The sequence below is a fragment of the Lissotriton vulgaris genome, chromosome 3_1 (genome assembly GCF_964263255.1).
Source record: "Lissotriton vulgaris chromosome 3_1, aLisVul1.2, whole genome shotgun sequence".
NCBI lineage: Eukaryota > Metazoa > Chordata > Amphibia > Caudata > Salamandridae > Lissotriton > Lissotriton vulgaris.
In genome coordinates, this window is record NC_141689.1 from 476,853,920 (window position 1) to 476,878,585 (window position 24,666).

At 46.9% G+C, this 24,666-nt stretch overlaps 1 protein-coding gene across 1 annotated transcript in view; it reads right to left on the bottom strand.

Annotated features, from left to right (window-relative positions):
- LOC147726646 (interleukin-31 receptor subunit alpha-like) overlaps positions 1–24,666 on the bottom strand; it is a 672,471-nt gene that overhangs the window by 175,972 nt on the left and 471,833 nt on the right. The window contains exon 13 of the mRNA XM_086960699.1: positions 12,524–12,676. Coding sequence (XP_086816825.1) covers positions 12,524–12,676 — 153 coding nt within the window. The remainder of the gene's footprint in view (positions 1–12,523; positions 12,677–24,666) is intronic.

A 24,666-nucleotide genomic window follows, 5' to 3' on the forward strand; every position in this document is an offset into this window, starting at 1 on the left:
AGTATTGTAAATGACACATTTTTTATTTATGTTTTTGTTTTGAAAATAGCTAAATTAATAACTTTGTCATTTACAATGCCAATAGAGTTAACTTTTGCAAACGTAACACCTATAGCATTTGTAATGCAATATGTGTTGTATTTACATGACTTAGATGTATTAATATTAAAAATAACAATGGGTTGTATTTTTTTCAATATTTAATACTTAAATAAAAGTTATTGTAATTTATAATGGCAATAGCTTAAACTTTTGCAAATAACTTTTTGGAAGATTATGTTTAGTGTATTTTATTGTGATGAAAATACAAGAACAGAAGTGAAATATTAACTTTTTTTGTGACATTTGTAATAAAGTTTGAAACATTGAGAGAACATATTTGAATCAGTTGTTGAATGGTTGCACAGATTGATGCTGTGGTGGCTTTTAATGATGTTGTGGCGGCGACGAGTGATGCTGTAGCGTTCAGTGATGCTGTGGTAGCGCATAGTGATGTTGTGGTGCCCCTGAGTAATGCTGTGGTGATGAAATGGATAGTGAGGGCGATAGATAGATAGAGGGAGGGCGAAAGATAGATAGAGGGAGGGCGAGAGATAGAGGCAGGGTGAGAGATAGAGGCAGGGTGAGAGATAGAGGCAGGGCAAGAGGGCGAAGGATGGAGTGTGGGCGAGGGATGGAGAGTGGGCGAGAGATGGAGTGTGGGCGAGGGATGGATGGAGTATGGGGCAGGGAGGGATGGAGTGTGGGGCTGGGGAGGGATGGAGTGTGGGGCGGGGTATGGATGGATGGATGGATGGATGGAGTGTGGGGATGGATGGATGGAGGGGGGGATGGATGGATGGAGTGGGGGGGATGGATGGATCGGGATGGGATGGATGGATGGAGTGGGGGGATGGATGGATAGAGTGGGATGGGATGGATGGATGGATGGATGGAGTGGGATGGATGGATGGATGGATGGAGTGGGGGGTGGATGAATGGAGTGGGATGGATGGGTGGGGGGATGGATGGAGTGGGGGGGATGGATGGATGGAGTGGGGGGATGGATGGAGTGGGATGGATGGAGTGGGATGGATGGATGGATGGAGTGGGGGGGGTGGATGGATGGATGGATGGATTGGGATGGATGGATGGATGGATGGATGGAGTGGGGGGATGGATGGATGGAGTGGGGGGGGTGGATGGATGGATAGAGTGGATGGATGGATGGAGTGGGGGGATGGATGGATGGAGTGGGGGGATGGATGGATGGATGGATGGAGTGGGGGGGATGGATGGATGGAGTGGGGGGATGGATGGAGTGGGGGGATGGATGGATGGAGTGGGGGGTATGGATGGATGGAGTGGGGGGATGGATGGATGGAGTGGGGGGATGGATGATGGATGGAGTGGGGGGACGGATGGATGGAGTGGGGGGATGGATGGATGGATGGAGTGGGGGGATGGATGGATGGAGGGGGGATGGATGGATGGAGTGGGGAGGATGGATGGAGTAGGGGGATGGATGGATGGAGTGGGGGATGGATGGATGGAGTGGGGGGATGGATGGATGGAGTGGGGGAGCCGAAGGCAAGAAAAAACGAGTACAATCAGGGAAGCAGAAGGCAAGAAAACAAGGGCAATCAGGGGAGCAGAAGGCAAGAATTAGGAAAGTTTGAGCTATTGGTCTTGTAAATGACAAATTTTTTATTTATGTGTTGGTTTTGAAAATAGCGAAATTAATAGCTTTGTCATTTACAATGCCAATAATTTTAACTTTTGCAAATGTGACACCTATAGCATTTGTAATGCAACATGTTTTGTATTTACGTGACTTGGATGTATTGATATTACAAATAACAACTGGCAGGCTGATAGGCAGAAGGCTCAGGCAAGCTCGTGCACGAGGCGGCGTGCACTTCCCAAAATCCTCTGAGAGCCCTTGGCCTTAAGAAATGGTTTGACTGTATTAGGGCTCGTTTCCTATTCCTGCGGAATAGGAAAGGACGAGCCCTAAAAAGGCGCTGGAAATGATTAGCGAGCAAGAAGCACAGAGCAGATTCACTCATACTTCTGAAACACGAATCGTTTGCAAGCAATACGTGTCCATAAAATAGATAACACATAACAGGTAGCAACACATTATCGCCCCATAATGCCCTCGTGTAGATGTGAAGACGGTCACCAAGACAAAAGTACTCATTGTATCAAAAGTGCCTTTAAGTATAGTTTATGTGTTTTAATAAATCGTATCGAGTATTCATATGGGAACGGGATAAGCGTTCCTCGGGCCGCTGCCTGTAGTGTGGAACACAAACTCGACTCGCCTGGACAGGTCGTGCAGAAGGACATTTTGAATTGTTTGATGTCCACAAAATGTTGTTTAGGTATTGCCTCTACTTAGCAGCGCGACGCGGCGATGTTATCACATTGTTGCAAACCGAGTACATTAATATGCGCACAAGCATGAAAAGCCCAGTTATGAGAAGCCTGTAAAAAAAAAAGTCTTGTAGTGAGGTGCAAAACGAGACGCACGGTGCGTGAACCTTACAAATGTGAAGAGCTTGCAGCATGCCAGATGCTAGGATGCGCGTGCGCGCGTGTGATACAGGTACACGCGCGAGAAGCCCGTAGTGGAGCGGGAAATGCACAAAGATGAGCATAGTTAGATATACAGAACGAGGTGGATGTGTGTGTGGAGATGGTACAAAGAAGTGTGGTGTTTGCGATGAACACAGCACGAGAGCCCGAGGGAGATACTTGTAAACCGAGAGAAACATTTCTAAGCGAGTACACCGCACAAGGTCACAAAAGAGCAGTGCGTGCGATGCTCACGACACAAGCACAACAAAATCAAGTATGTGGGAGACTTAAACACGAAGTATTTTGTATGTAACGCATTGTCCGGTGTGTGCTCCTCACACACACACGGGAAGCCTCGTGTGGAGAAGGAATAGACACACAGAAGCGTGAGGTGGGAAAAGATCGTTTAACATGGGAAACTGGTGTGAGGGGTCAACAAACGAGCCCTGTGTGTGATTTTACCACACAGGGTAACCCCGGTGTGAGAATACGAGTGTGTACAGTGCGTGTGAACCGCTCACAGGCAGCCGAGAGCGCGGGAGGCTCACACACACGGGTGAGAGATAGACGCCGAGTATGGGCGAGTCTAACGCTCTCGAGACGCCTGGTGTGTGCCTGTGATTCGCCCGAGAAGCAGAACGTGGAAGATGCTCACAGACAAGAATCCTAGTGTGAGATACTCGGAAACATAAGCGTGTTGTGTGTGACTCTCAAAAACAAAGTGTGTGAGGTGAACACAGGTACCATGCCTGTGCGATATTCAGGGGGCGTGAGATGTACACAAACACATGAAATTTGTAGAGCTGCAACAAGCATAGTGCGTGTGGCACTCACAGGCAGGAGAACCGAGCTGACCAGCCCACCCCCTCCCCCGGGTAGAGACTGACGCCGGAGTCATACACAGAAGCCGAATAAACGTGTGACACATCTGCAAAGACCACAAACAGGCTCTTTTGGAGAAATAACCCCCTGGGGACTGTAACTGAGAATCAGACCGTGGGAGTTGCACCGACTTCATGGTATATGACAAAGTAATGCGATTCAATATGGCATTCTCGAACGTAACTTAACTAGACGTGTAGCCATATGCGATAGTTCTTGTATTGAAGGTGCAAAATGCGTTTTACAAGGCAAATAGTAAAGAAAGAAAAAACAATAAGGTTCGGAGGTGGTAATACACGTTTAATTTCTTCATTTCCATACAACACAAGGTCTTCTGTATAAATATGCTCTGATTCAAGAAAAACATATTTGTTTACGGGAAATGAGTGTAATTTGTTCCACCGAAGCCTAACAAATACTGCAGGAATAAAAGTTATCAAGCGTGTAGAAACAGAGGAATCCGGGGTGAGACGTGCAGGATGGCTACTTGCATATCTCGTTCGAAGCAACAAAAGACTTGCGCTTCGTGTTGCCGCCACCCGTGGTGACTGGAAAGCCATTTTAAGTGAGAGAGAAGGAAGACGAAAGATTATGGCCGATGCACAGGCTTCAAAGCGTGAGGCGGCTTTCGCTGTAGCGCTGAGACAGGAAGACTCAGTGCCGCGTTACAACAATTGTACAGCTTTTTCATGTGTATACTATTCATGATCAGAAATTAGCAAAAAAAGGAGCGCTTTTTCTGGGAAAATTATCATGCGTTTAGATAACTAATGGACTTTGAACGCAGACGTGGCACTGCGGTGTTTGCATAGAAGATACAAAAGTATCTGTGCCAAGATTTAGAAACTTCAGTTAGGGAAGGTGCGAGATTTCTTAATCTTATGTATTTGCGGAAAAACACGGAGGAGGTGAGGGTGTTGATCATCTTTTAACTAAAAAACATGTACATCAGGGGGTCGGCAGCAGGCAGTAGACCTCAACGCTATGGGGTCTGGTTCTTTTTTACACTTTTATGATATGAGGTACGGGAATATTCATTAATCAGTTTCATTACATTTATAGATTAGGATTAGGCAGTACTGATTTTTCTCTTAAAACTAATAGGCAATATTAATTTTAGCATTAAATAAACGTGCGTCTGAAATTTCCGATTTAGAGTCGTTGGGCTAAAACATGCAGCATAATAGGTATTTCACGGGCAAGTACGTATTCAAGTTAGAGTGCTTGTTTAGCAATTTAAATTGGTGCTTGGTAACGTTACGTATGTAAAAGGTTTCTGGGAGAAATATTATGACTTGTAAATAAATACATTAAAAAACCAAGGTATGCAACGTTTTTAATTAATAAACATGTAATATGTGCATTACATCGTTGGTACATTGTGACAACCGCGAGGGGGGAACCTTGTAGGCACAAGGTGGTGGACCTGAGCACACCTATATGCTATAATGAGCACAGAGTGATCCAAAGTAGAAATGCAAAAAAGTTTTATTCACTTTTTCATTTATGTAGATATCTTCATATTAATGTTCAAAATGTTCAGCAAATAGTAAGAACTGAAGATCATGTTTTCAAATCATATGACTTTTCCAAAGTAGATCAAGTTCAATTTGGTGACATCAAATACATATGTCCTCACCCCGATGCATTTCGAGCCGAGGGGCTTTTCGTCAGGGGGTACATACTGTAAATAAGTAAAAAAAGAGGTATAAGTCAGGAGCCGGAGGTGAGTGTCTACTAACAAGTATGAAGAAAGGGAAAAGAAAAGAAATCTTAGCGGATACCGTGTTGTGCTCGCACGTTAAATAAAAAATGAAAGAAGGTGAGTGAGCGTGGGCGCATGCTATAAACAGAAGGTGCTATGAAAATACGAAGAAGTGAATTGAGATAAAAAGTCGTCGGATGTTTTACGGTGACCGTTGGTGCACAGAAATTAAAGAGTACACATTACCCACAGTTCAAAAGATTTATAAGTGTGGAAAGGATAGCCGGTGTGTTCTATGAGGTTCCCGTTATCCGTTGGTGCACTGCAGTAACATGGTGATGTGACCAAACATCTGAACACCCGTTTAAACTACGCCTATACCTTCATAGATTTAACTCCGAGTCCGTGTGCACTTACCGAGGAAAGATGTGTGAAGAAGTACAAACGCCGGTGTGACCAGGTGAAACGACGGCGGAAAATGCCAGAACCCGCGGGTGTAGAAGGTCTCGGCAGACGCGATGAAGTTTAAGATAGTGAGGGCAATGGAAAACGGACTGCGTAGTGTAGCCGCATAGGTGAACACCAAAAAAGGACTGAGGTGAACAAGCCTTCCGGGAAAGTTAATAGACATAGTTAAAAGCGGTGAAAGAGTGCCCAGAGGTGGAACATGTAGCCAAAGTGGATAAAAAGACGAAATGAAAAGAGTCTAAACGGAACAGAAAATCTAAGCAAAGTGGCATGGGAGGTGAAAAATAAATGGAAGAATGAAGTCACAGGAATAATATGGGAACAAAACTGGGGAAAGAATATGAAATGGAAATTAAGATTGCATGCAAGAAAAGAAGGAAAAAATGAACCAAAGCTGGTACATGGAAAGGAATAGGATCAATACACACATTTTTTAAACGCCTGAAAGGGTAAAGGCATGCACAAAAGTTTGATCAGCCAGCAAACAGCAAATAATCAATATAAATTAGTCGTATCAAAGGAAGCTACTATACTCCAAACGTTCGTTGAGGCCTTGTGGCGCAATCGTTCTCAATTTGAAAATCCAGAATAGTTCCCTTTGTAGTAAATGTTTTTTGGGGTCAGTGCCCTCTGGTTTGGGTACAATTTCCAGAACTAGGAAACGGATTTGACTGTTCGTGTGCTTTTCTTGAGTGAAATGTGCAGATACGCATGATTTAAGATTGCCATTTCTGATATTGCTTCTATGTTCGTTTAGGCGTGTTTTTATCTTGCGCTCCGTTTTGCCAACGTATGACAACCGCCATTCAAGTTATGTAGCAAAAGTGTAGTTTTATTATGAATCTGCACCTCTAGGATTGTACAAGTAATTAAGAAAATAAAGCAAACAGTTTTAAAAATCACCTTTCTCCTCCTGCTTCCAAAAAGCAAAGCAGTTCAAGATGGCTGTGAACATCCAGTTATTTTGCAAAAGAATCAGCGCTGCATCCTCTACTCAACATCATAAACAGTTGCTTCAGTGATCAAAAAAAACAAGCTCCTGGCATTGCTGTGGGGAGGGGGGAAGAGAAATGCACAGCCGTGAAAGTGGCTCTCGGGGCGCATTCCTTTGAAGTGTCGGGTCTGATGCAATTAAGCAAATGGCAAGGGAGGGAGGCTGAGGCTTTGATGTGGGGAGTCACAAGTGAAGTGAATAATTAGGGGAGGATAACTGGCAGGCTGATAGGCAGAAGGCTCAGGCAAGCTCGTGCACGAGGCGGCGCGCACTTCCCAAAATCCTCTGAGAGCCCTTGGCCTTAAGAAATGGTTTGACTGCATTAGGGCTCGTTTCCTATTCCTGCGGAATAGGAAAGGACGAGCCCTAAAAAACAGGAGACTAAAAATGAAGGCCACATCGACACAAAATACAACAAAGCACACAGGAGTGAGGAATGTACAGGAAAAAAATAAAAACAAATTTAAAATGAGGAGTGAACTTCCAAGAGGGGCCTGAGCATGAAAGTATTAGTTCTGAAAGTGTCTTTGAAAGAGGAGCGATTAAGATCCGGGTAGTGGAGGTGTCACGTAGCAATGGGGGAAGTGAGTTCCAGATTCTCACCGCATTGCCTGAGAAGGATTGTGCCATCGATCTTTCCCTTTTGAAGACAGGGGGCTCAAGCAGAAGCTTTTCCACATTGCGCGAGGGTCGCAAGCCTCCGGACAATTTCAGTTTGTTTGCCAGGTAACAAGGGGAGGACTTGCGTAAGGCTTTGTGCGTGATGCTGGCAGTTTTGTAGATAGATCTTACCTCGATCAGAAGCCATCGAAGAGAGGACAGGATAGGAGTGATGTGGTCACTTCGTTTAGACCATGTAATGAAACGAGCTGCTGAATGGAGGATGGATTTGAGAGGGGAGAGGTGAGATTTAGGTAGGCCCGTCAGAAGAGAATTGAAATAATCGAGTCTTGAGAGAACCAGCGATTGTACCAAGGTTTTTAAGTCTTTCTCCTGGAAAGCCCGACGGATCCCCCACAGAAGGCGCAACTGGTATTGTGCGTTCTTTGCAATAGAGTTGATGTGGGAGTTTAGGTTGAGTCTTTTGTCAAGTATGACACCTAGGGATTTCGCGCTGTCAACAATGATGAGTTTGTTGTTGAGTAAGTTTAGCTGATCCATCCACGATTGAATGGGAGGAGGTGAGAGAGCATTAGAAAGGAGGAGGAATTCAGTTTTGCTGGGATTTAGAATGAGTTGGTGAGCTAACAACAAGTTGTGAATGGAGTTGAGAGTAGAGTTTAGTAGTGAGAGATCTTGTGCGGAAGACACCTTGAGGTAGATTTGAGTGTCATCCGCATAACGATGGTAATGGATTCCAGATTTGCTTAGGAGGTTCCCCAATGGTTCCAGGTTGAGATTAAACAAGGTGGGTGCCAGGATAGAACCTTGAGGCCAATGGAGATGAAAGACTGTTCGCTATCTTAATCATTTGGGATCTGTCTGAGAGGAAAGAGGCAAACCATTTCAGCACTGTGCCATCCAATCCCATTCTCTGTTGAAGAGTGTTGAGGAGGGTGCTATGATTAACAGTGTCAAAGGCTGCAGAGAGGTCTAGAAGAATCAGAAGACACTATTCCCCAGAGTCGAGTATATGCAGCGCATCATCAATCACTTGCAGCAGGGCTGTTTCAGTGCTGCAAATTTGGATGAAGCCAGATTGGAAAATGACGAGGAGATTATTGTCCATAAAATGTAGGGCAAGTTGTTTTGCAACACATTTTTCTGTGATTTTCGAAAGAAAAGGGTGGTTGGTGATAGGGCGGAAGTTGTTGAGGTTGTTGCATCAGTTGAGGGTGAGGGTTTTTTTAGAAGAGGGGTAACCTGACCTGATTTAAGGGCGACTGGGAGGGAGCCTTGACTAAGGAAGAGATTAACTAGCCTGGTCCAGTAAGAGAGAGTATGGGTGTAGAAATCGATGGAAGGTACCTGAACATATTCACCTGTTCCCTGCTGAGAGGCTGTACAGTTATTGTGTCTTCCGCCTTGTGGCATCAGCCCAGGGGTATGTGGTACCTGTTACTAACTGATTTCAACAGCGACCTCCTCGTTGACACTCTGCCCCCACCCACCGTTAGACTCTGTCAGCCATAGGCACGATGCAGTGTGTTTGTACAGCGCTAGGTGGCACTGTTGTAACTCCGATCTTAGCGCCAGGCTGTTCACCAGCAGGCCATGCGGTTCGGCCGGAGAGCGCACGCCACAGAATCCTGCAGCTGCAGGGTCGGATTGGGATCACAATTCGGCCCGGGCACTGACGAAAAAAGTGGCCCACATTCAAGAGGCGTGGCCCATATTTAAGGGGCGTGGCCCACATTCAAGGGGCGTGGCCTTTCATGAAACACCATTTGCACAGACAAGGAATGAAAGTGGGAGGATACTGTTCTTGCACACGACACAGGGCCAAGGTGACAATGGCCTACATGCTGAGCAACTAAAAAAAATAGCAAGGCCCCTTTTGTCACAAAATTATTCCAGCCCTCCAGCACAGGAGCACCTGAAAAGCAGCAAAGCCCCTGCTATTACTAACCTACTTAGCCCTCCCCAGACCTTCAGCACAGGAGCACCTGAAAAGCAGCAAAGCCCCTGCTATTACTAACCTACTTAGCACTCCCCAGACCTTCAGCTCAGGAGCACATGAACAGAGGTAAGGCCCCTGCAATTAGTAAATTAATCAACCCTCCAGGCCTTGGGAAAATGTCCTGGCAGGGGAGCACAAAACACAGCTTTCTGGGTCATCCCAGGTAGCCAGGGGGGGAGGCTGAGGTGAAGCTGGTGCATGGGAAGTGCCTTCCCAGTGTGTTCTGGCAGTTTGAGTATTTACCATTTACTGTAGTATTACCCTTGTACCTGTGTATGGTACCCTTTTGTAACTTGCACACGTCACTTTTCTCTTGTAACACACTGTTTGCTACCTCTCACATTTGTTTGCTTTAGATACTTTCACAAGTGCCACCATTGCCTACGTAACTTTTGTTCTTGTGCTGGAGTGTCTGCCATTAATTGCAGAATTATACCTCTACTTGTATTTTGTACGCTTTTGTAACCTGCACACATATCTCTTTTTCCTCCTGTAATCGTTGGCTCCTCTTGTATTTTGGTTGCTCACTATTGTCACTTTTAATTCATGTAATTTAACGTTTGCTTTTGTAATTTGTCCACTTATAATTTTCTCCTCATGTATTATTGCTGTTCCTAGTTTGAAGCGCTCTGACACCTTCGGGTAAAGTCCGCGCTATATAAAAACACACAAATAAATAAATAAAACAAAAAAATTCCAAACATCACCAGGCCCCCACAGCAAGACCCATTCTTCCTCGCCCACTATGCCCTGAATGTGAATGGCTGTGGGCGAGGTGTTAAGACTAACACCGTTTCTGGGCTGCATGGGCGCCAGGGGGCTGAGGTGCAAATGGCTCAAAGGCCTGAGAAACACCTGGCCCCCAAGGAAGCCGATTATTGCAAACAATCACCCCTGCCCAGCCTCAGCTTGATTGCTTGGCAGGGCAGGGGTGAAGGAGAGCCCACAGCTGACAATCGCTGTCTGGCCGCACAGCGAGGCTGCTTTCATTTTCTGTGTCTCTGTCTCCGTGCACTCTGTGGGCCGGTTTTTTTTTCTCCCCTTTCCTAGTCCACTCTCTGTGGACTGGGACAGGGGAGAAAAAAAACGGCCCACAGAGGGCACTGAGGCACCGGCCCTTCGGCCCATTCCCGAATGCCCGCCTTGCCAATCCGCCCCTGTGCAGCTGGGTAAGGTCAGGTGTTGGAGGTGTGCCTCGTGGGACCTAAATGACACACCGGCCAGGAGCGCCGCTTCCCTCCTCAAGCGGGGGCCCTGCACATGCAGATGTGCTGCCTCCCGGCTTCTGCCGCAGCCAGCGACTCTGCTGCCTCAGCTGTGGCGTCATGGTGCTGCACAGTGTGGCAGGATGCAGTGGCCCAGCATGTACGTCCTCATCACCAGTGCGGCGTCCGGTGTAATTTGTGTTGCTTAAGCTGCAGGTGCCAAGTGAATAACTTGATGCACAAACACAGCTCCACTAGCAGCTCTCACAGCGGTAACTCGAGTGGCCACTCTGCCCTTTACTTGGACCCTCTGGCCACGACCGGCCCGTGGGGTGTGGATGCTATACGAAGTATAGTCGATGCCGGGTGGCACTCTACAGGAACTACTGGCGTTTTAGCTCACTCCTTTGACTCACATTACCACTGTGTAGAAAGTTTGGTTTTACACTGAATAATCATGTTTATCACTCTGCATTTCCTTGCTGTGAAAGCAGCAAATAGCTGTGCCATCCAGCTGGGTGCACACTGCCCATCAAGAAAACCATGGGAATGAATTGAAACTGATAAAGACCGAACTGTAATAATCCAATCAGCTTTCCATGTTCTGCTACAATGCAGTGGAGAAGGGAATAGAGAGGACAGCATCTAGAACAACAGCTGGGCATCAGAAATAATAACTGACGTTAAAGAGAGTTTGAAAGAAATACAGACTTAAGTATGTGCAATTTCCATGGAACTGAAAAGATTGCATTGTGTCCAACTGGCCTTGATGAGTATTGAAAAGTGGCACGCAATGCTTTTCATTTTTACTAATAACAGTATATTGTTCATGACGCTTTTTAATTCCCACAATTAGGCAGGGCAACAAATAATAAAATGGACAAGGTTGAGTAATGGAATCATTTACATCAATACACTTGTTTTTAAAATGTGCACAAACAGAATTTGAGCCCTTTTAACATTGACACTATTTGGATGAATGCAAGTTGCACTTCCATTTTGAACAGACACTTATCACCAGGTTGGAATGATGGTAACTGCTCCCTAACAAACTGCAAAAATGATGTATTAATGCACACAAACTGAGCAAAAAGCCATTTGCACTTTGAGGATGTCCATTCTTATAACTTATGTGGAAGTTGGTTGCAAAAACACAACTGGGGCTGCATTACAGACAGTATCCCTGGGGTTTAAAGAGCACGTGCGCTTCTTTTCTGCACCCCGGGGCAATGATGCATTACAGAAGCGCCTTCAGTAATACAAATAGCGCTGGTCAACACATAGTGCCAGCACCATCTGCATAGGGCTTGGGCCCATGCAAATAAGGGAAACACTGTCCTTCTGAGACCCTGTCATATTATGGATGAAAGTGCAGAGGCATAGAGCCTGGAAGGAGGAGTATTGACTGTTTGCCACAAAAAGGATGTGCACCGTCAGTGCACCCCCTAAATGCAGCCCTCTTGAGGGGATATAGGGATTCCCATGGACCCCCATACATCCCCCTGCAGGTGTGTGCAGTCACTCACTGTATTGGCTGAATCTTTGACGCCAGTTTGAAGTGCAGGCAGGCGCAGCCTGCACTGTGAAAGACGTTGTGACTGTTTCAAGCAACCGCTCCATCATTGACTAATGTGCTGCCCCCAGGGCAGGAGCAAGTTTGCCGCGGCCCTGCAAGCAGCGTAACGATGGTAATAGTGAGCACTGGCTGGGTGTGTGCCAGCAGACCTTGCTAAAGGAGTGCAATGGTGCAGAACAGGGCAGTGCACCCTTTCCATAATACGGCCCATGGTGTCTTGTGAAAATGTTATTTGTCCTGGAGTGCTTTTGACCTGGGTGAGCAAATTACCACATATGTGTGTGAGCTTAATTGCAATGGTTTTACACACTATATTTAATTTTTTTTCTCATGTTAATTACCATTTTCGGTTGTCACAGAAAGGAGAATGGACCTTTAAATTGAATTACTAGAAAATGTCAGCTATAATTCCAAGTTACAATTTGGTTGCTGGTTCTAAAGTAACCAGAAATATGAATGGGTTAGCCCAGCCATCAAGTTATGGTGTCGCTTAACTTATTATAACACCTACCTTTAGTCATGTTTCTTCCAATTTCTGTGTAGTATATTCTGTACCCGTGGATAAATCCAAGGCGCTCTTTTTCTGGAATTTCAGACCATCCTACCACAGCTGAGTGCTTTGTCACATTTCGTGCGGTAACATTTGTGGGACCTTTGCTGGGTACTGAAAAGAGATCAGTATTACAAAAGACATCCAGTGTATTACAAAAACCTATTTAAACTGATCGTAGGATGTTCATCTACATCTTGGCAATGACAATACATTGATTCGGTGCTTAGCAGTGGGTAAAATGAGAGAGAAGGAATCTAGACTACTTGCTTTGTATTGCTCTAACCACACAATCAATTGGCAGAACACCAGCCTTTCAATCAAGAAACATCCCAACACAGCATTTAAATCCCAGGCTGCAAGAGGGCTTTGCATTTAACCAAGCTTCTCCTGGGATCACTCTTTACCAACCTCAGAAGACTTGGAGTGGCACAAATACAAATAAAAAGACATGCACTCTTGTGGGAGCCTACCACTCACCTCGCAGTCCCCAACATGCTGATTTCTGTCTGGTGCCCTTCGGCTCCTGGCACCAAAGACCCTGATATACAAATAATGTTGTAACCCTTACATCCAGTGGAGATTCCTTTAATGCGACCTCAGGCTGTTTTCATTTTCTTGTCTGAGGTTGTCCTTTTTACTTTTTAAAGTTCTTGCCAGCTGGTGAGGACATTACATGGTGGCATATGCCGTCCTGGAAATCCACATGTGTTGCTTGCCCTTCTGAACAGTGTGGCGAGCTCCCGAGCCGCTCCGTCCTAAACATCCCACCTGCCCAGCACATTATTAAATGCACAGATGATTGTTGCAATGCTCCCACTCTCCTACTCAGCTGGGAAAAGTGAGAGGAGTGGAGTGTGTTGATGGAACGTGTTGGAGCTCTTGCCACCTGAGGGACCCCTTGCTGCATGGCCTCTTGCCACTGCAGGTGGGCTCCCTGGGGAAACTGAAGTGTATGGTCTACCACATATAGAAGGAAGCTCTAGGCAAAGCATGATCGGGCACCTACAGCTCACGAGCTCCTGAAATATATCAATTAACCTGCCAGCCACGATTTGATGTGCTTGGTGGCCTCAAAGGAACTGCTAGGCAGCATGATTGGACCCTTTAAAACAAGTTTATCTGGTCCTAGTGGGCAAATCCACACATGGTGTTCTGTTTCCTGCTCCTAAAAGTGGGCTCCATCCACCAGGAGGCTATTTTATGGCCTTCTTGTCTCAAACTTTTTGGGGGGTTTTCTTTGGTGATTCTTTCACAAAGAGGTTTCCGACCCTGTCCTCCCAACCACAGCTCCTAGTAGTCTCCTGGCATAGGGTCTTCTGATAGCAGCACCCCGTGGCCTCCTAGAAAGGTACATTCCCTGCCTCACTCTCCGGGGCTTGGACTTCCTGGACACTTGCAAGATATCCGTCCATCCCCCAAACATATTTTGATTATGTTCAGCACTTGCTACAAAGCTGTAGTAGCAGTCATAGAGAACAAAGTATCCAGACAATACTTCTTTTTAAATGATGCACAGATCCTTCTGGAAGAGTGGCTGAAGCAAAATAGACAGCAAGGTAAAATGTAGTTAGGGATTTATAGGTGTGGGCGGAAAATCCGCAATCCGCGAGATTTGCGAATTTCCCGCAAAATCCGCAAATCCGCGAGCAGCGGATTTTGCTCGCACTGCTCGCACTGTTCGCGTGAGTTCGCGCCCCGCGAATAAGTGCAAAATTGCAGAAATACGATTTTAGCAAAACTGAAAGTAACTACTTACCAGGTTCAAAAGTTCAGGCACATCATTAGTAGCCATTTCCTGTAGTGCTTCCTGAGGGGCCCCTCCAGAGTTCAGTTGCCAGTTGAAACTATTATGTGACCCTGCTCTGAACCTCAGAATAGTTACACATATGCCACAAAGGTCCTGAATTACAGCTAAGGGAGACAAGCAGGAGCCAGGCTGGAAGTTAAAATCCATTAATCAGCCCCTAATTCATTATTGTCAGTTGGGGCAGGGCAGGTGTTGTAACTAATTTTGCAACAATGAAAGCACTTAGCAAGTGCAAAAGATCACTAATCAGGGCGCACTAAGGAAGCAGGTGCCAGCTAAAAAAATATTCTGTGACACATTAATCAGCCCCAAATTAATTCAGGTCACTTGAGGCAGGGAAGGTGTGCTTTGCTTTGCCGAAAATAATGTACACTGGACAACCAGAGGGTGTGATGATGAAACAGAGGGTGGCATGGGTGGGCCAGAGGGTGGCATGAGTAGTCAGAGAGTGGCAGTGGTGACAGAGAGTGGCAGTGATGAAGAAGAGTGTCCCAAACAGGCTGGACACGTAGAAACAACAAGTTCGCAAAACTTGCGACCCGACAGGTAAGTTCGCAAATTGCGAAATTGTAAAAACCCTCGCGAACTGGCAGAAACACGGGCGAACACAAAAAAAAAAAAAAATCCGCAAATTCGCGGGAATTCGCGGATTTTGCGGATTGCGAATCCGCAAATCCGCAAAATTCGCGAACGCGAGATCCGCAAAATTCGCTCATGTGCATATTTGAGTTTTTAATGATGTTAACATAAGGGAATGGGAACACTGTAGTTGCTTAAAGCTGCTCGGCAGCCTGAGATACAGACCTGGAGGTGGTGGGATAAACATCGAAAAGAGAGTCATTGCAATGGAGATAGAAACGCAATAAGGACCTTTGCCCACATGCAACAAGGTAAATTGCATTCGCAAACGGTGCGAATCGCAAAATTCGTCCGTTTTCGAATGCAATTTCCTTTTTTGGGATTCATCATATTTTTTTATTTTTTCGCAATTCAAGGAATCGCAATTATGTTGCGATTTCTTAAATTGCGATTGCATTTAAGAAATCGCAATTTGCGATTTCTTAAATGCAATGCATGACAATTTTTTTTTGCTAATTCGCAAATAGGAAGAGGTAAATTACCATGAAGTTGAACTTCATGGTAATTTTCTAAAACTTTCAAAAATGCACAAAAGTGCATTTTTGAAAGTTTCATTTTACACACACACATGCCCTTGGGGCCAGGGCCGGACTGGGAACCAAAACCGGCCCTGGCAAAGTGCTCGACCGGCCACCTCCCGGGGGGAGGGGGGACGGCCGCGCTCTCTGCCAGGGCCGGTTTTCGGCCGATTTTGTTACAGGGCCGTTTTTTGCAGCAAAACGGCCCTGTAACAAAAACGGCCCCCAGGGGTCCCAACCCGGCCCCCACCTGTGCAGCCCACCGGGGGATTGCCCGGTGCCCGCAACGGCCAGTCCGGTCCTGCTTGGGGCATGTGTATGTGAAAAATGTTCTTAAAGTTAAATTTCAGGGGTGCAGGGGGGGGTCCTTGGGACCCCCCCGCACCCTTGAAATAGCATTCTCATTTTGCGATTCCTTAATTGCGAATCGCAAAATGAGAATGGCTTCCCATTCATTCCTATGGGCCTTTAGGCCCATAAGAATCAATGGGAAGGGATTCCTTAATTGCGATTCGCAAATTGTGAATCACAATTAAGGAAAATTAGGCAATCGCAAAAAATATTGCGATTTTTTAATGCATAGCATTTTGCGATTTCTTAATTGCGATTCCTTAATTTTCGCACTTAAGAAATCGCAAAATGTAACAATGATTCATGTGGGTGCTTATGCCCAGAGAACAGTTAGAGGACTTCCTTTTAGGAGACACACCGGTGTAGGGGATATTGATGGAGCGATAGAAGAGCCCCAGGAGACAGACAAGGAATGGCCAGTGATTGAGGGGAAAGCTAATTTATTGCTTTGTAGATAATGTTAAGTGAGATAAGAATCGGGAGTAGTGTTGGGTAATCAATATCGTTGAATGCCACAAATAATTGTAAGAGCAAAGGACAGAATGTTCTGAGGAGACAGGTTTAGATACATAGTTTTTTTTAAACTTTATTTTATCAGTTTATAACAACAACTAAGTGGTTGTACACATATGTCAGCAGTAATAAATCAACATGAGTTTCATCAGATAGTACATTCCAGTGACATAATAATCATGAACGTCCATTGACAACCGCATATTCGATCATGCACTTACATTACTATCAGATATTGAGGTGCCACACACTCCGCAGTATTCTACATATTTACTTTACGTCTCGCTATCACTGCCATTTGATTCATTCTGCACGTTCACATTTCTCTCTGGGTTGAGAAGTTCCCTACATAATTCTCTCCAGGTGCTAATATCCTCCTCTAGCTTTTCATCTTTTGTACTGCTTTCATATGAATCTCTTCAGTAATGGAACACTCGCATACATCTCTCTATTTTCGGAGCGCGAGTACTCATCCAAACTATGGCTACCCTGCATCTTGCTAACACTATGGTCGTTTGCAGTAATTTATATGCCATTTTGCGCTTCCTAGGCCTCGGAACTTGGCCCAGGAGACAGTGAGCAGGGCTAGTCTCCACATGTATACCAATTCCCGCACACACCTTTCACAACCACCGGCGCCCAATACTGCTGCACCTCCGCACAATCCCATGCTGAATGCAGAAACCCTGATTACGCCCTGTTGATCTGGGGCACTCGTGAGAACGAGTCGGGTCTATGCAATGTAATTTCATATGGGTCATACACACCTTTTGTAGGAAATTTAAATGGATTAGTTTTAAGTGGGTGTTACATAATACTGTGCGTGTCATGTTTTCTCCAGCTAGGGCGTTCGTAGGTCCTCGTTCCATGCATCCCATGCCTTGAGAGATATTGCCCCCAAATCTGCTCTCATGGCCTAGCACAACAGTGACACCAATCTACGCCCACTGCCATATGTGAGCAACACATCCAGTGTCTCGGTCCTTTGCGGTGCTTTTCGATATGTAGGCCATATAACTTTGCCCTGCTCCATAAGGCCCGCATATTGCAAATACTGCCCTTGTCCCAGACCAAACCCCTCGCATGCTTCACATGCCTGTTGAAAAGTGACAAAAGTGTCATTACTATACAGATCCGCCAGGACCAGGCAGCCACCCCCTCTCCAAGCATGAAAGGACATATTTTCAACCATTCTGAACTGGGACTAAAATCCAGATGCTTAATTCCTGGTGAAATGGCGCGTGTTCAAGAACACACTCTATGAACATTTGCCATATATATGCAGTTTGCCTAATAACATATGGCAAGTCCGCGGGTGCACCCACTCCTTCCATCAGATTTGCAGGTAGGTTTTCTGGCTGTATTTGCCCACTGAGTAAACGCTTCTCCCAATTATCTCCATTATCCAGCCACCGAGCCGCTTGTTGCAGCTGTGCCGCATAGTAGTACAGATCTAATCTGGGCACTTCCAACGCCCCCTTCCTTGTATTGCCTTTACAGGACCTGCAACACACCCCTACTATGCTTCCTTGCCCAGTATAGAGATACCAACATTGATTTCAGTTGTCTGAAGATTGACATGGGAATACCGCCTAATGAATTTTGTAGGACATACACACCGGGGCAATGCCACAATTTTTGCCACAGCTATTCTACCCATTAGGTACAATGGAAGCATGTTCTAAAAGGTCACTGGATGCTTCAGGGATTCAAGCACCTTAGTCATGTTTAAGTACAGTACTTGTGCATCCCCGTGTGCCACCTGTATGCCCTGATAACGGAAGTGACCAGTCTCCCGTCGCAACCCGAGCCTAGGCTGATCTTCAGGATTGTGCGCCACTAGCCCTGCCAATGGGAATATCAAGGACTTATGCCTATTAAGGCGCAAACCAGTGAGCAAACTCATTCAGGAGCTGTAGGAGTTTGGGGATTGGTATATGGGGAGAAGCATCATCCGCATAAAGCGATGCTAAATGGGTACTATTCCCAATTTATATCCCCCATGGAATAAGATCCCGCCTGGCCCATAACGCCATGGGCTCTATGGCCAAGGCAAATAGCAGTGGGGATAGCGGGCATCCCATACGAGTACCACGCTCCAGTGACCATTTTCCCAATCTGCTTTGTCCCAGCCGGACCCTAACACACGGCTCTGTATACAGGATTTTGACCCACCTATGGAAACGTGGCCCAAACCCAGACTCCCTTAGCACCTCCTGAAGGTAACCCCAATCTACTGTATCAAAAGCTTTTTCGAGATCAATGGAGATCAGAGCCATCTCCTCTGCATTACCTTGTGTCTCATGCATAATGTGGGTTAGCATCAAACATTCATAGACGTGCTGCGACCTGGTATAAACCCACACTGATCGTCGTGAGCAAGGTAACTCATGTGCGGGCCCAGCCACTTGGGCAGTACCTTGCATAGTATTTTAACATTAGATCTATCATTGTGAGAGGGCGATATGCTGCAGGGTCCCGACCGTCTCCCCCCGGCTTTAGTAGCATACAAATTTCTCCCTTGTGCATTGAAGAGGGCAATATTCCCCTCTCAAAGGCCTCGTTACATATCTGTAGCAATGACTGCACCAGTTTAGCTGAATAAGCTTGATAATATTCAGTCAGGAATCCATCCCCCCGGGGCTTAAGCTTTAGGTATTTCAGCTATTGCCTCTAGTATCTCCTCTTTTGTGAGCTGCGCCTCTAGTACTGTCCTAGCTTCCAAGGGGAGCCTTCTCAGTTGGATCCTAAGGGATGGAGTATAGCATTCCGCCTGAACTGCTGGGTCAGACGTATACACCCTCTGCAGTTGCTGCTTGAGTTGCTCCCATATTCCAACTCTGGAGTACAGCATTCCACCCATCGCACTTCGCATACATGTAATTGATGGGGGCACTTGTTCCCTATGCAGAATCCAGGCCAATAGGTGATCGGGCTTGTCCCCCTCTGCTTGTAACCTCTGTCAATATCAAGTGAGTGTGTATTTGTCCAGTCTGTCCCAAGTGTCAGTGACCTGCTCCAGCAGTGTGCACTCCTGCCCCTGGGTGTCAGTCTGTCCATGGGCACCTGTCTGAAGTTCAGCAAGAGCAGCTTCCCTGTCTCACAGCTCATCCTGCAGATGCCTCCTCACCCCATACATCAATTCAATTTCTGCCCTGCGGACTACTGCTTTCTTTGCATCCCACTCAGTAGCTCTGTTGCCTGTGGTGTTCCAGTTAAGGGACATGTAGTCTGCCAGTGATCGGGAAAGCAAATCTCTGCCTCCCTGATCTTTTAGATCTGAAGGCATTTGCCAGGAGTGGGGTCCCCGCTCCTTGACATTCCACTGTACTATGCAGCATACAAGAACGTGATCCAAAAGGATTCGAGCCAAGAGAATTATCTCGGCAGCCAGTAAGACAAGAAGTTCAGTTGCTAAAATCCTGTGTAGTCTACTGTGCTTGTTGAGCATAGTTGTAAAACACGTGTATAGCTTCTGTGTCGGGTGTTGCATCTGCCACACATCCCTTAGTCCCAGATCCTGCATCACATTCTTTAATTGTTTAGTCATACGTGGCTTAGTACCCCCCCCCCCGGAGGGTGTCGGTCCAGGTCAGGACCTATGATACAATTAGATTCACCCCACCATATGAGAGGAGCATCCAGGTCCACTGTAATTAGATCCTGTAGCATTGTGTAAAATGCAGGCTCGTCTGTGTTCTGGGCATGGATATGTCTCTGCCATCAAATGTTCCCTTGAGCCACACATAGCGACCCTCAGCGTTGGCTTCCATGTACTGGAGTGTGAATGGAGTGCCCGGAGCCACCCATATCAGTGTGCCCCCTTGTAAGTAGAGCAGGAGGAATAAAACACCTGACCTCACAACTTTTTCGCTACCTTTGTAGCCCCTGTGTCATCCAGAAGGGTTTTTTGCAGGCATGCAAATGTTATATTATGCCTCTTAAGGAAAGAAAGGACTCTATGACGTTTAGTGTAGGTGCCTAGCCCCATTACGTTCCAGCTAGGAAACTTTACCTCCCATGCCATGACATCTTTTTTGACTTTTCTTCCAGCCTGTGCCACAGAAGTTACTGCTTAAGTGTTCCAACCACTCCACTTTGGTAACATAACATATGTTGGTCCATGAACAAGGACCAAACCTTACCCTCCTCTGCAAACTTCACAGTTGATACTGACCACCTTATGCTCGTGCCAGGATGTGCACAGCATCCCAATGAGCCCAACAGGGGCAACAAGTAACTTTGTTTCTCTAGTTTGCCCACCCATTACAGTTCAGCAGCTGCACTGAGATTCCAGGGTAATGCGCATTGCACAAGCCCCTCCCGTACATCAGTTATACGTCTCCCGGAATTCCCACTCATGCCCAACCTCTCCTTCAGGCAGGTTATCTCGCACTACATCATTCGGACCAAACACACTGACAGTGTTTCATTGTTCCATAAGGTCCACTCCACAACATTACCGTACATCGATCTGGGACCCGGACTGTAGTTCTTGTTTGCAAAGCATGCATCCATCCCCTAGTCCCCCTCCTGCCCCAGCGTCACATCCATCAATGTTTCAGGCACAGTGGTTATCATTAGGCCTAAGTCCTGAACCTCTGACTCCAATTCAGCAGGAGTGACCACCGGGAGAGAGTCCATGTTGCCTGCGGCCTCAGGTGCATCCAACTGTAGGGATATATCCTCCCCCACCGTGATCCTTTGCTCAGATTGTTCAACTGAGTCCTGTGCTACCGGTCGATCAGTTCGTTGTCGAGGGTCTTTGGCTGATCTTGTTCCTCATCTTTGCCTCTGCCCTTGTGGCTCCCGGGGTGGGAGACCATCTCCCCGAATCTCCAGCCACTCCCAGACCTCCTCCTGCGAGTCGAAGAAGTGCAACCTGCCCTCGACATGCCCTTTAACTTGGCAGGGTACAGGAGTATGTACTGTAGCTGCAACCACTGCAGATTACGCTTGACCCCTAAATAGGATTTCCGATGTTCCTGCACTTGTTTTGTGTAATCTGGATATACAGAGACCTTGTAGTTCTCATACTGAAGGTTCTGGTGTTCCCTGCCTGTATGCAGTATGCAGGCTCTGTGACGATAGTTGAGGACTTTAGCTATCTTTGTACAGGGCTGTGCACCCGGGGGTGGAGGTGGCACTAGGGCCAATGAGCCCTCTCAAATGTGAACAAAGCTGATAAGCCCCTGGGACGGAGTTGCGTTCGGATCCACTGCTCTAACAATTGCTCGCCTGACCCTTATTCTGCATTTTTAGAGATTCTCAGAACGCGAATATTGCTACGCCAAGCCCTTTCTCCTGCATCATCTGCACAACGCTCCAATGCCTTCGTAGCCATTGTCATCAGCGCAAATTGCTGTTTGAGCGTCACCACGTCCCCTCTCAGCTCCATTATGTCTGCTTCGGCGTGCGTTACCTTGTCTGCCACTTTCTGCAGGTGCGCCCTTAGAAGGTTGACATCTATTGAGACAGTGTCTATGCGGTCCATCGGTGCCTCTGGACCCCTGTATGGCGGCCATGAGTACCGCTCTGGTGGGCTCAGGATCCTCTCATTCTGTTTCCTGCCCGCTTCCACAGTTTGCCTGGTCAGTCACTGAGGGGCATGCCTCGGGTGGTGTACTGAGTAATTGTGTTGGCCTCAGCTCTCTTCAGCGCCTTGTCCTTGAGCATGTTGATCGCTGTTCAGGAAATCCAAACCACGTAGACCGCCTGTCAGCGGGTGGTTCAGGCTATTCTCCCCTCTGGGCAGTGCTTTCTCGCCCCTCTAGGCCAACTTATGTTCTACTTCCTGTGCTTCTTCAGTCGGTTATGCCCACCATACAGCTGGGTAAGCACACCCTGTCAGCAATGTGGGCCCCTCCCCCTTCAAACGCTCGGACCCCCTTTGTTGGGTGACACCACACCCAGCGTCCGCTCCGTGCCACACTTCCTCACAGGCCCGGGCCATCAGCTCCCAGCAAGGCCATTGTTGCTCTTTGTCGGCCACGGCATTTCACTTCACCCCCAATGTCCCGGAGCAGCTCCACGGGTGCAGGTGGTCAGCACGCCCCAGCGAGGCTCGATTTTGGCTGATTTCAGGCGATAAATGCAGGATGTTGAAGGATTTACTGGCGAACGGACTGGGAGCTCAAAAGGCTCACGTCCTGTCAGCCATGTTACTTGGCTACACACCCTGGTTTAGATACATAGAAGAATATATGGCATTTCTGATCCCCAAAGGACTCCTCTTTCGAAGATGTAAAAGAATTGTAGATTCAAAAACATGGCATATGGACTTTCCCCAGTTCTACCAAAAGTGAATCTTGCCAAACGTTGAATGATAATGATTGTTGGGTCATTTGCTAGGAAGCTAAAACAGAATAAAATTACTCACACAAGATAATAAGGGCCTAAATTATGTGTTTGGCCACTATAGGTGTGGCAGGGTATACTCAGACATGAGTCCCTTGCTCACTGCACCATCAGGATTCAAGCAAGCCGGGCCGACGACGGCTAAAATGCCAAAAACAGGTCCCCGGTAGCTTGTCTCCTTTCCAGTGAAGAATTGGCTTGGTAGTATGGTCTGCCCTGTTCCCATGATGCACTGGGCCAGGGACAGACTAATTTGCATGTAGCCAGGTTCTGAGCTGGGATGGTGCAGTGAGCTAAATAACGGTGATGGATCAAGCCCTGATCTTTGGACTGGGTAAGAGTGGTCTGCTTAATTCAGACACTCTGTTCATCACCACCCCCTTTTCTGAATCGTTTATGGCCACTATAGGTGTGGCAGGGTATACTCAGACATGAGTCCCTTGCTCACTGCCCCATCAGGATTCAAGCAAGCCGGGCCGACGACGTCTGAAATGCCAGAAACCGGTCCCCGGTACCTTGTCTCCTTTCCAGTGAAGAATTGGCTTGGTAGTCTGGTCTGCCCTGTTCCCATGATGCACTGGGCCAGGGACAGACTAATTTGCATGTAGCCAGGTTCTGAGCTGGGATGGTGCAGTGAGCTAAATAACGGTGATGGATCAAGCCCTGATCTTTGGACTGGGTAAGAGTGGTCTGCTTAATTCAGACACTCTGTTCATCACCACCCTCTTTTCTGAATCGTTTTTGACCACTATTGGTGTGGCAGGGTATACTCAGACATGAGTCCCTTGCTCACTGCACCATCAGGATTCAAGCAAGCCGGGCCGACGACGGCTGAAATGCCAGAATCCGGTCCCCGGTAGCTTGTCTCCTTTCCAGTGAAGAATTGGCTTGGTAGTCTGGTCTGCCCTGTTCCCATGATGCACTGGGCCAGGGACAGACTAATTTGCATGTAGCCAGGTTCTGAGCTGTGATGGTGCAGTGAGCTAAATAACGGTGATGGATCAAGCCCTGATCTTTGGACTGGGTAAGAGTGGTCTGCTTAATTCAGACACTCTGTTCATCACCACCCCCTTTTCTGAATCGTTTTTGGCCACTATAGGTGTGGCAGGGTATACTCAGACATGAGTCCCTTGCTCACTGCACCATCAGGATTCAAGCAAGCCGGGCCGACGACGGCTGAAATGCCAGAAACCGGTCCCCGGTAGCTTGTCTCCTTTCCAGTGAAGAATTGGCTTGGTAGTCTGTTCTGCCCTGTTCCCATGATGCACTGGGCCAGGGACAGACTAATTTGCATGTAGCCAGGTTCTGAGCTGGGATGGTGCAGTGAGCTAAATAACGGTGATGGATCAAGCACTGATCTTTGGACTGGGTAAGAGTGGTCTGCTGAATTTAGACACTCTGTTCATCACCACCCCCTTTTCTGAATCACCTTTGTCGGCCACGGCATTTCACTTCACCCCCAATGTCCCGGGGCAGCTCCACGTGTGCAGGTGGTCAGCACACCCCAGCGAGGCTCGATTTCGGCTGATTTCAGGCGATAAATGCAGGATGTTGAAGGATTTACTGGCGAACGGACTGGGAGCTCGAAAGGCTCACGTCCTGTCAGCCATGTTACTTGGCCACACACCCTGGTTTAGATACATAGAAGAATATATGGCATTTCTGATCCCCAAAGGACTCCTCTTTCGAAGATGTAAAAGAATTGTGGATTCAAAAACATGGCATATGGACTTTCCCCAGTTCTACCAAAAGTGAATCTTGCCAAACGTTGAATGATAATGATTGTTGGGTCATTTGCTAGGAAGCTAAAACAGAATAAAATTACTCACACAAGATATTAAGGGCCTAAAGTATGTGTTTGGCGGTCCAAAGGACTGCTACATTTGCAATGGAGGTACGGTCTGAGACCGCTGCAC